Source organism: Ammospiza caudacuta, chromosome Z (assembly GCF_027887145.1).
Source record: "Ammospiza caudacuta isolate bAmmCau1 chromosome Z, bAmmCau1.pri, whole genome shotgun sequence".
NCBI classification, from domain to species: Eukaryota; Metazoa; Chordata; class Aves; order Passeriformes; family Passerellidae; genus Ammospiza; species Ammospiza caudacuta.
The window spans coordinates 69,297,413-69,310,487 of NC_080632.1; the positions used below are offsets into that span (position 1 = coordinate 69,297,413).

General features: G+C 38.5%; 1 protein-coding gene across 1 annotated transcript in view; it reads right to left on the reverse strand.

The window, feature by feature from the left end:
• Positions 1–718: 718 nt before the first annotated feature.
• MCTP1 (multiple C2 and transmembrane domain containing 1) overlaps positions 719–13,075 on the reverse strand; it is a 215,830-nt gene continuing 203,473 nt past the window's right edge. The window contains exons 18-21 of the mRNA XM_058823353.1: positions 9,874–9,983; positions 7,101–7,210; positions 3,623–3,720; positions 719–2,612 (exon numbers count right to left, since the gene is read on the reverse strand). Coding sequence (XP_058679336.1) covers positions 2,541–2,612; positions 3,623–3,720; positions 7,101–7,210; positions 9,874–9,983 — 390 coding nt within the window. The 3' untranslated portion in view covers positions 719–2,540. The remainder of the gene's footprint in view (positions 2,613–3,622; positions 3,721–7,100; positions 7,211–9,873; positions 9,984–13,075) is intronic.

Genomic DNA, 13,075 nt, shown 5'->3' on the forward strand with positions numbered 1-13,075 from the left:
TCTATGAACTCACATGAAGTTAAATTTTATTCACTGAGAACAGAGACAATTTCATGATTGTGAGATGCCTTATTCTTTTTTGGTTGTTTATGAACAGACAAGTTGCTTTCAGAATAAAGCCTGCCAAATCCAACAGGTTAAAAATGGACTTCAGAATCAGTCTGGAAAAGGAAGATATGTTGGAATATTCATGGCATAAGACAGGATTGGCTCTTTACAGAGGCCACCTACACAAAGCAGCATAGACAAACTGGAAATAGTGAAAAGGGGTTCACTCACAAACTATTTTAATTGTGATTTTAAATTGTCTTGTTGTGGCAGGAGAATAATATTTAATCAATAAGCGTTCTTAGCCTTGTCTCTGTGTGTTATATTTTCAGTGAGATCAATTTTGAGTGGCTGAGGCATTTAAAAGGAGTTCACCATTTTTCAACAAACAGATGTTTGTTGTCTCCCTTCCCCCCGACCCCATCCCTGCATGTTAGGGAACTTAAAGTACTGGAATCCTGCCCAAGGAAATTCACTTGCCCCTCACAGCACTCATGGAAAAACGACAACATAGGATTTCAAAGACAGAGGCTTAAGAATATCTAATAGAGTGATGCTTAGAAGTGTGTTTAATTCTGGAAACATGCATAACCAGCTCAGATATTACCACCAAAGCAGACATTTGAAATTGTGTACAAAAAGAAAGACAACAAGAAATCACACGCAGGCTGGTGGGCAACGTTAAGAAGGTACAAGGCTTGCAGTGTATTAAAGAAATGTGCAAAACTGACAACAGGCAACAAACATTCACATCTTGTTGATTGATCACAAATTTGTTTTTTTAAAACAAAATAGGCTGACCAGTGCCTTTAATTTCACCAATAGTATGTTGCTCTTCAGGTAGGATACAGCCAAAAGGTTACACAAGCTGCAAAGTTAAACTCTTACAAAGTCATGATGTAACAAGAGCTTGTTTAAGTCCATGGCTTTCAACAGACCATTCATTTGATTGGCATTCTTTTAAATATACAAACAGAAGGATCAAAGTAACTGTCACATAAGAACTTGGCTATCATCTTATCTGCAAAACAAAGAAATCCAGGATGATCCTTCATAAGCAATGCAACTAACACGTATTTCTTTGGACAAATACATATTCACATGTGCTTGCAAAGTATTTCTAAATAGACTTTTCAAAAAGTATTTTTAGAGTAGTGCAATATAACTTTATCTGCAATTGCAACCAGTGAGAGGTAATCCACAGAGGACCACAGCCCCCCTTGAGGATGCAGTCCTGTCATTCTCCCCTGGGCAAAAAATCCCCTTTAATGTCACTGGGAACTAATAATGAGGAGCTGTGCACAGGTAGTCCCTCAGGAATGAGTCTCTGCTCACTATGTGGGGAGCTGAGTGTGGAAGTCTGCATGCAGCTACCAGAATATATCCCCAAGTACTCGTTATGCAGTGGCCACTAAGACATTTGAAATGTAAATGTTTCTCATCTATGTTCCATGTCATTTATAAGATAATGCAGTTTCCATGCAGTAGGGAAAGATTGTATCAGAAGAACCGACATTATTAACTAAGGAAAAAACCCTGGTGTATCAGTTTTACCATAACTTCATTTTTTTTCCTCTACACGGTATTTCACATTGGTAACAGGCAATGTTATACCATAAAGCATATTAATATGATCTTGTGATTTGAATGAAAAACCTTTTCTGCAAGATATCCATATTAAAATAGTTGTGTGCACAAAAACATGTTCACAGCATGACACCCAAAGCAGTATGGAGTTAATTTTACCCATTAGAGCTAAGCTATGTAGTACAAATGAAGACTACTGGTACATGTAGAAAAATATGACAGGCAATCAGTTACAAACCTGGCAGTATTTTGAAACAGAGATTTTTAGGTCTTACAATGGAATGATAAAGACAGCAGGAACTGCTTTTGGGAGCTCCACAAAGAGATTTGCACTTGGTGTTTCTCACTGTCTTATAAGCAGCCCTACCACATAGAAAAATGTTGCACCAGAAGTTAACATCAGGGTCTGAAATTTAAAAAAATCTACTAAAACATAAGTGCAGTAGGCTCCACTACATTGCATTTCTCTTGCAATATATAAAACATAGAAAATTGTGATGATGACTAACTGGATAAAAATATGAAGGCTCACAAATAAAATATGAGAAATTTCTGAGTCAGATTTAGTGTTTTGTATATTTAGTTAGCATGATTTTACTGTCTCATGTATCTTTGACCACCAAGTAGCAATATATATTCTCCATTTTAGATTGACTCATTTAATGTGTTATATTATTTCTAACGAGGCTTTAAAATGACAAAAACCCTACTTGAAACAAATGTCTTTACAATGAGAAATAGATTTTCCATGAGAAATCATTTTCCACCTTTTAATACTGTTACAAAATCTCCCCAATAGATAAAAAGGCAAGATAAATAAAAATCTTAGAGAAAGGAAACGCTTCTTAGGCTTGCTCTTTTATCTTCCCCTGGCAGATGCTGGTCTCCTCAACACATGAAGTCGGCTAGGCAAGATTGTTTTTCTTTCTCTTGCTTGGGCTGTGAGTAGGATCTTGTTTCAGTTCATGGTATTGCATCTGTTTATAAACAAAGTTCAGAAAGAAAGTTGTCAGGTGGCACTCAGGGGATAAAAGGTTAAAAAAAGGAAGATTTTCCCCTAAAAACAACACAGGATTTGCAGATGTGATTCACCAACACCAGAATGACAGATCTAGAATAAGAAGAAAAACCAACACTAGGAATATCCTACCAGGAAATAACACTGCATGCTGATGTAAACTTAGAAAAGACTAGGGTTTTTTTGTTTCCTCCATGAGCTCTAGCAGACAATAAACATTATCATCTTGACCATATTGGATACCATTCTTCATAATGTTTCTCAAAAGCTTGGTTATTTCTAAATGCCTACCACAGAGGGTATCAGATTCAGAGAGAGTGTTTGCACCTGTATCTCCTACCTAATACCAGCTCTGAACTGAAACTAGAAATATGGGAAGTCTATAATCTTCGTGACACCGGATGTGATTTATGTGCTTGATGCTATCTTAAATCTTGCATGCTCTCTGGGGATTGTGTACTGCATCATAAAAGCTTGTAACTCACAACCAGCTTTTTTTGGGATTTTTTTTGAAAGGAATTTATGAGCCCAGTGGAACTGTATTCACAGCAAAAGCTTTTACCCCTTGGAAGGCCAAAGTGTTCTCAGAGTGCTGAGCAATGCTGTCTGTCTGCCTCTTCCATTATTTGACCTTCCTGTTCCTTCTCTGCCTTCTGAGAGCCACAGCTGCAGTGTTACCTATACAGTGCCTTATCCCAATCAGATTCACATCATGCTGGATGCTGCTTAATACAAGCTCTAGCTACCATCTCACAAATACTTGTCCTTCTACTGATTTTTTCCAAGGATCCTAAGAGGCACAACCAATGCTGGAACTTTTTTCTTATTGGATAAAGATCTAGCAGCCTCCTTCTGGTTAATGGACTATCCTCAGCTTGAGTTTGCAGTTTCTTTCTGCCAAAGAATATAATAGTAAATCAAAATAACTGCTTTAAAAATGATAAAATAAAATAAAATTATTATACACACCACTTGCACATCAGAAGGGACTCTGGACAGAAAGTCAAGTAGCTCGTTGTTATCAATTGCATATGGATTTCGAATCTTCTTTGTAAATTTATTGATGCCTGCAAAAGTGAAAGTTCAAATGTTACTATCATAAGATATATGACATCAAAAGATACATACTTTTGTCAAAGTTTTAAAATAGATTTTAGGATTCATTCTGAATCCTGACAGTAGCACTGAATGAATGTATGAATTGTAAACTTGGGCTCCAAAGGCACTCTGCTTCAGTGGTTCCCTGTTTCAAAATGTGAAAGTTCTAGGGACATTTTCAAATTCCTTCAATATATTTTTTTGGAAAGTCACAGAAACTGTGATTATTATGAGGAAGTTGGGAAAAGCAGAGGCATAAAAAGTACTTAATTTCTGAAACAGAGAGGATGAGCAGAATTGGAGGACACAAGATTCATATAAGATTCAGAATATTCAAAGAAAGTATTTTTCATGCTAAGGACAATGAAACATATGGGAAGCATGAAGTCTGCATCATATGAAAGCTTTAGAGGAGTTTGCACAAACCTCTGTGTGAGAATGACAGATAGAGACAAGCTGATGGCAGTGCAGAGGAGAGAGGATATGTCTCCTTTAGACATCATGGTCTTATAATGCCTATTGAGAATTAGTATTCAGAAGCACCAAGAAAAATCATCCTCAAAATAATCAGGAAGCAGGCTTTTAAATTAGATATGTTTTCTTAATTACATACTGAGTCAGATTCATAGACTTTGAGTACCTGGTCTGTGGGCTCTGGGAACACATGTCTAAAACATGGACAGGAACAGTGCAAACTGCATTGACTCTCATGTGAGCAGGAGAAAGCCAGGACGTTATTAAAAATATGCCTTTCTATGTAATTTATCCAGGCTCTATCAGATATAAGATTACATAGTTTATGTTCCACAAAGTCTTTGGTGCCCAGACTTTTCAGAAAGCTTTAGCAAGGATATAAAGCCTTTGGATAGGACATGCAAGATTCAGTGTTGACAACACCCACAGCATCCCACTGCTAGAATCCTCAGTTCTGCAGTGCAGATAGGAGATGCTGCCCTCCCTTTACATGGTGTTTGATAGTGAGTGTTCAGAAGGAACAGCTGACCTTCAGACACCTTTGTTTAAGAAGAGGTTTTGCATCAGGAAGTGACTGCAAATTTAAGGTTGAACACCACTGTTCATTGCACCTGGCCACTGGACCACTCATGGGTGAGTGCTGGTGGTTTGATCCCACTTTATCACACCTGATAAAGAAAAATACCAGTCAACATGTGAAACCTCAAGAAAGGAAAAGCGCTGCACAGATGAGAGGAGACACTACAGGAGAAGTAGAACAGAACAAGGAGACTGGTCTTTTCCAACAGTTTGAAAATTTTCAGATTAAAATAATTCCAGTTTTTTTTCCACCTTAACAGCTGTAGCTGTTACCAGGACTCAGCACTTCATCAAATGGGATTAGGATGGAGAGGTGGTTTCTGCTAACACACCACATCTTCAAGGACCGGTAGTCTACACTGGGAGAGACACAGCCAGGAAAGGATGGAGAATTTCTTGCTAGGGCAGGCTGAAAGGAGCAGATCCTATGGATGCACAGAAGAAAGACAGCTATACAAAAGATGTATGTAATATGAAGAAATTTTAATTTAAAAACTCTGCCTTCCAAAGAACAAAATTGACAGATGCTGCTACAGACCAGCTCAAACATTCCTATGGAAGTAAGTGAGAAAAGAGAAATCAAATGGCTTCCCACAGGCAGGATGGATGAATAGGTTGAAGAAATATACACAGGAGAGGCTAGAAACATGCAGTGATGGAGAAAACAGGTAGGTGTTTGGAATACTGCAATTTTTGAAGGAACAGATGCTCAAAGCTGTTCTCAGCATAACAGGGCTCTGTGAGAATTCATTTCACCCTGAGGAGGTCTGGATTGTGGGACCTGCACCTGTGCAGTACCTGTCTGGTCTCCTGCCATGATGCAAGAGAAAAAGATTCCTAAAGAAGGGATCAACATACACTTTCTGAGTAAGAAGTCACCTGAACTGAAATGCAGGAGAAAAATGTGAAGTCAACACCTCTAGTGAACCAAGGGGCTTGAAGTTATATATTTGTAGCCTACGTAACTTGAAGGCAGGGAGAGAAGAGATGCAGAGAGTGCAAGGTGCATTTATAATAATTTGTGCTTACACTATTCATCCATGGTTTGGGAGCCTTGGGAGTTGAAACTCTGCCTTATCTGAAACAGAGATATTTCTGTGGGAGTGTGACACTTCCAGGGGTATGAGTCATGAGCTTTTCAAAGAACAATTCTGGCTCTACAGTTATGTGGATCTTGGAGGGGTATTATAATCTCAGATTATTGTACCAAACCTGATGTAAAAAAGCAAGATGTCAGACCTGTCTGAAAAATGACAGACAAATACTTTGAACTTCCTGTGTGCATGCTAGAAGAAATGAAATTTTGGGAACAAACTAAGAGTCTGGGTTACACTTAAGTGATGCATGGTATGGGGGAAGAAGTAAAAGCCAAAGAAGGAAAAGAAAGGAAGCCCATATGCTTGCTTTTGTTCATTCTGTAGAAATACTTTTGTTCATATCTTCTTTATTGTTTCAGCTATGATAATTTGGGAAAACATTCTAAGAAAATTACTAATACTGACTGATAAACAAAAAAAAAAAAAAAAATTCTTTGGAGTCAGTTCAATGATTTTATGCTGTCTCCTGAATTCCAAACTTTTTCACAAAAGAGTGACTGGTATTCTTCAGAAAGAAAATCTGACCGCCGTGCTCTTCATAAGTCTGTGTTACTGGCTACAGCAGCTGGTGGTGTAAGAAGTATGAAAAGATATACAAATGAAAACCTGGAGCATTATTTACAACAGATGTGGTAACAGTAGCTTTTTAAAATCAGTATAAAGAATAGATATAAGCACAAGTAGTGAAAGCTTGGATCAATCATAATTCCATCCCCCTACATGCCCAGAGTTTCTGTTCATTATCAACCAGCCAAATACCATGTATTCCTTTCTGTCTAACTAAAGGTGACCCCTTAAACAGGTTTCTTGCTGCTATGTTTGCATACACTTACACAAGATAAAGCACTGCAGTAAAAAAGGCGTATTGTCCTAAAGCACTATATAGATTGAAATGCCTCTGATTGTGTGTAAGTGGTGAAAATAAATCAGAGTAATATCTAGACAAAGCTACACTTTGATATACGAAGAATCCTCATGGCTAAATGTTTATAGTATGATTAAGTCTAAAATGTCAGCCAAGAAAAATGCATTTTGCAGGTGGGCCTAAATATTTACACTGTTGCTGTTAACTAACATGCCTAATTCCATTATAGGGTAGCTTCATGACCATAAATACCAAAAAGTAGTGTCAGTGTAAGTCATCCATTAAAAACCAGGTTTTTAAAGCAATACAGACAGTTTAAAAGGGCTTTACTTACCCCAGACAAGGACAATGTATCTCAGTGGAATGAAATACAGGATGATGGTGAACACAGAGAGGGCAACAATTGCCAGCCAGCTCAGGAATGGGACAGTCCAGTTGAATGTACTAAAGAAAAATTAACAAAAGTCAGAACTGAGGTAGGCCAACAAAGCCAATAAAAGAGGAAAGGACAGTGGGAGAAGTGTCAGTTTCCGTCAAAAAGAACAAACTGAGTCTACTAATGAAAGCATGGATGCATTTGCCATTCATCAGGGAAAGCCTGGGCTTGGATCCAGTGTCAGCAGAAATGAAAGGAGGTCCCACCTTTGCCCACTTGCCTGCTGAGTTTCACCTCTCCCGGCCCAGCAGTGCACATCTGCCAGGGGAATCACTGCTCTGCTTTTTGGAAATCTCAGTGCCTAACCCCAGTTTCAGCCCCAGGAAAAACCCACAGAGCTCCTTACTCTCCAAATGTACTCGCACATGTAATCTCCATTCCCTTCTCAACACCATGGTAGAATAGGGTACAACAGTTGTCATAACTACTGCTAAGGCTTTCTTGTTTTATCTGCTCCCTCTTCCACTTTAAGGATAGCACAAGGAGTAAAGGCTGAACAGGGACATTCCCCTCTGTCTGAGGTACAGGGGCACTCCTCAGCCAGGTGCCTTCCAGCTCTGGGGGAAAAAGAAAAGGCAAGTGCATGGCTATGCAAAGGTGGAGACTCATCCATGTGCATAAGGAGAGGGCTAGGGGGGAAAAAAAGAGGAGGTAGAAAATTTGGTCATGAAGACAGGGATAATGCAACAGCAGTGGCTGAGGGAACAAAAACCCCCTGGATGTCAAAAGAAAAAAAAATATTCAAACAACCTTGAAATAAGTAAAGGTTATTTTTCTATGAATAAAGGAAGAGAATTTCTGGGATCCCATCAGAGTTCCAGGATATTACCTTTCCAAAAAAAGTCACAGAAAAAAACCCTCATGAAGGGTCCCAGACTCTATTCTGATAAAACTCTGCCACAGTTTGCAAAATTGAGGTGTGAGGGTGAGTTAATGGATATTGGAAAGGGTGCTGTGGGTCTCCAACTCCTGTGTTCACTGAAGAGAGAAAGACCAGATGATAATTTTATACATACATCCCATAGGAACGTTGATTAAGGGGAGCCTGGCTTGGCGTATTTGTGTCTGTGAAGGCATTGCCATCTCAAAAGTGTTGCATGACATATATCCAGAAGGATAATGTGGCTTTAAATCTAAATAGTTTAATGATACACTTTAAAGTATTACTACTAGCTACATTCTCAATCAATGTGATTACATAATTTTGGCTTCTCTCAATATATAATTGCAATTACCTGAATTGCAAGCCATATTTTTCATTATGAGCTCTGGCTTCCTGTGTTTATTTGTCTTCTTTTTTCCTTGGCAATTTTGATATGTCTCCACCAGCATTATGTCAGTGTCACTTAGTGCAGGATGCCTCCCTTTATCCTCGGGGGACACCTGCTCTTTTCCCCTTTTCTGTAGGCATTTGGGATGAACAGAAGGTTGAGGGTCTGCTCATGTTCCTGTGACTCGGCTTTGTGCAGTGATCACAGACACACCATGATGTGTGGGAGCACTGGCTCCTCACTTAGCAAAGCTCCTTATGGGCTGTGTTAACACAGCATTCAGTACAGGTTTCCCATTATAGTTTTAGGAACAAATTACAAAGATTTATAGTCTCACTCAGTTTACAAAATTCTGTAGCTCTCATCTGGTATATAACAGAACAAACCCTACCTCCAAAATGCACAATTAGAACTACTTAATCATCAAGACAACTTCCACGAATAGCCTCTTGATAAAGGACATTTTTCAGAGACTGGTTCATTTTTCTAACTGGAGAACTTGTGTGATACAATATGCTTGCATCTGCCTCCCCTGCTGTGAATACAGCCTGCCTGGAATTGTCCCTATGGGAACACTTTCCCAGGCTTTCCTATTAGGAACTTTGTTTTTAAACAAATACATGGCAATGTCCATTTCATCAAGACTGAACAGGACAGCCTTAGAGATGATCCTCAGGATTCCTGCAGACTGACCTCCACCCAAGGCATAGGTTTCCTAAAATTCACTTCCAAAAGTAAATTGGGTAGTGGTGAGATGCTCTTGGCTTTTGAGATGCAGAACACCAAGTCAATCCTCTCCATTTTTTGCAGCTGACACCTGGAAGGTGTCTCTCTGGAACCTGTCTGACCTCAAGTAATAAACCTTGTGCTGCTGTCCATTGACCATGCCAGAAATACACCAATACATTTCCTGTAGTACTCTCAGAACCTCTCTTTTTAATGTCCAGATTTGTTGGCAATTTTTATATGTTATGTATTAGGTGTTACAAATTACAAATACTCTAAAGGAAATGTTTTGCTGACCAATAAATAAAACTTCTAGCAAGGGAACATATTTACACCCTTAAAATATGAAACTCCTATTCAGTTTTGCTTATTTCCTTTATCAAAATTGCATTTTTTATTATTGCTTTTAAATAACAACCTCACAACAACATGCTCTTTCTCTTTTACTTAAAACCCTTACTTTTTATTTTTGACCCAATTAATATAGTTCTAAACTCCAGAATTAATGTAGGAGAATTTCCACTGAGTGACGGCCTCCGCAGAGCAAAGTAAATATAGGTGAGTTTGAACGATGGACTCCCCTGGAATAAGTAAGTAAAAATCTAACATATCTCAGCATGAAAAAGATGTTAAAGAGTATTGGAGAGCAGTCCAGCACCTGTGTCAGCACTTACTTCTTGATCCTCTCACCAAAGGAAGCAATTTCATCTAGGATATTCTGGACAGTGACACACACCTCCTGGATGGCATAAAGTCTATTCATAAATCCTTTCTTTTCACTGTCCTAAATAAAAGAATAGGAGTAGTTGAGTAAAAGAATTTCTGACTGTAGGAAAAGGATTTTGTAGCTATCAGTTGATTTTCAAAAGGTCCTGTGTTACAGATTCATGTAAAAGAACTGGTAAAACCTGGCAATAAGAAAAGCATTTCTTGTCCTGTAAACAGTGCTTATTGCAACACAAATGGTTTAGTATATATGGTGAGCTCCACACAATTTTGTCTGTCACTGCATTAGTTTCTAAACACATATTTGAATAAGCCAGGTCTCAAGGTTTTAAACATGCTGAAGGTGCCAACCTTGTACGTTGTGTGCTCTTTCAAGTGACAAGAGTCATAAGGTGGAATAAAGGCAGTTTTATTGAAATGCTGATTCTTGAGCTGATGTAAGCAGAGGAAAATAAATATTTCTGGTGGAAGGCATTGAGCAAGAAACCAGAAAAACTCACCTCCTATAGAGAGCTGTTCTTTTTCCCCCAAATATCTATCTCTAAATCTAAACATGTTTGCAGCATCAAATCCACTAACAATACTGTGTTAAATGGGATTAAAATGAAGTATCACCATGGAAAAAAAATAGTTTCTCTTCATTTTTTTCCAGACCACAGATAAGACAAAAGGTTTCGTTCAACATTTCCAATGGGTTGCTGCTGTATTACCCTAGCAAGTGTGAACATGATTATTGTTTTCTGAAAATAAGAAATGGAAAGAAAATTTTGTACTCTGAGAACAATATTTCATTAATGAAGTTCAACATTTTGTAACCACAAACCACATGATACAACAGTCTCTGTCATTGACTCCAAAGTTCAACATCTAAGAAATACATGTTGCATTTAATTTTTCTTTTCTTCCCCTGATGCTGTAACTATCAGACAGAATATCTGTTCACTCATTTTGTTGACATTTTTGCTATCTTAATAAATTAGATTATCATTTAATCGTTTCAACATCACTGGTTCACTGAAAATGGTGCTGTCAAGATTACCTGTGAAGATGTTTGAAAGTATTTAGTTAGAGAATACAGGTTTTCTAAAAAACAACCACAAGAGAAACAGACAGAGATGAGAAAACTACTTTCAGTGATTCAGTGTAACTTATAAACCAAGCACTTCAGACAGAGCAAAACCACCAGTTCCTTAGGCAAAGTGAAAGACCTTATATTTCACATAAGAGTAATAATTATTATATCACAAAGAATTATTTTTGTTTTCTGAAAATGACCATAATGGATCAGAACCAGTGATATCAACTAGATCCAATGCTGCACAGCAACACAGAGCCATTTATGTAAGTTATTTCCTTAATCTTTACTGCATTCTTGAAGCCTTTGCAATGATGCCATTATTCTCCTCAGGTATACAGCTTCTGAAGATGTGCATCATATATCAGCGTGCTTCATTTGTCATCAGGAAATAGGCATCTGCTCTATTCCCTCATGTAAAACACATACTTACAAGTATAATGCTCCCTTGCACAGCAGAAATGAACAATAATCCATACAGGTATTTTTCTGCTTTCTAAATATGAAAATTGCCTCTTGCCTCTTCAGTTTTAAGAGATTCTGCCCTCCATGTAAATTCATTTTGGTTTATAATTAACTTGTGTGAAAAAAGATCTATGTCACTCTAACAAAACCTGTGTCATATCCAGAACTCAAGTGGTGTTACATTCAAAGGTCGTGAGGCTATTTTAATTTATAAGTGTCTTACACAATAAAATTGTACCTTTATTCATGTCATGATTTAGGAATGGCACTCTCCAATTTAGTGCTCCCACTGAGACTTTCCAAATCCTGCTGCTGCACGCTCACTCCCTCTCCCTCCCCACCCAGTACTGGAGGCACAAAAGATCGTGGTGGAGGTAAAAACAATTTACTGGGAACAGCAATGAGATAAGGAAATGAACAACAACAGTGACAATATCAAAAACAAAAGTGTACAGAAGAGAGAGTGTGATTTACATGTGAAATGCTCACTATAGAGCCTGACCCACCCCCAGCCACACCACCATGGCCAGGCTCGAAGGCAATGCCACACTTAGTCAACCTGAAGGAACCCCTCTTCCTGGAAGAGAATCCCTTTTTCCTGCCCCTAACAATGATCAGTGATGGTAGAAAATAACCTCTAGGTTCTAGCCATTCCTCCTCCTGGCTACTGCAAAAATTCATCCAGTCCTAGCCAGAACCAGACAATCAAAAATATATCAGTTTTAAATCACTTCCCACAAATACCATGAAGACAGAATGAGAGAGAGAAAGGATTGCTATTTCCAACCCACTGCACCTTCTGAGCTTAAAGGAAATTTGTTGACATTCTCTGAGGCATGATTAGACAAAACAGCACAGGAAAGAGGAGGCAGTCAGAAAAATCATGGTTCATCTTTGCTTAAACTATTTCAACTATTCCCACACATCCCACAACTATTAACTGTTTTTTATTTCCTGCTCATCTTTGCTTAAACTATTCCAACTATTCCCACACGTCCCACAACTATTAACTGTTTTTTATTTCCTGCTCCAAATATTTGTGTAAAAAATAAGCTGGACTAGGGAAAAACTGCACTTATTTTCTTCCAGCAAGATGCCATGTTATCAAATACAATACATGAGCTACCTAGAGTAAACCAAGGTTCTTAATAATTAATTTTTCAAACACTGCTGGCATTTCCTTTCCAGACAAAGATGGTGTGAGAGACAGGAGGAGATTGGTGGCTTGAAACATTTCAGTTGCATGAATGGGATAAGGGGTAAGACAAGCCTTGCCCTGGCGAGGTGGTGAGTTGCTCCATCCACCCCACCGCCCAGAGCCTGTACTCTGCAGGGGCCACAGCAGATGAAATGTTCCAAACCTGCCCCTGGAGCCCCTCACCCGGTCCCAGAGTGGACACCAATGTCCCACCTGGGGGAAGGGCCCAGGAAAGCCAAAGGGTACTCACACTAGAGCATGAGGCAAGCACTTGACCACTGGAACCACCAGTGGTAGTTATATTTGTTCTTTTCTATATCTCCTCTTTCTCTTTGTTCTTTTTCATCCAATTACTTCTTGAAATCTATGTAACTTAAAATCAAATGGGTTGGAGTTTGTAAAGTTGGATGGA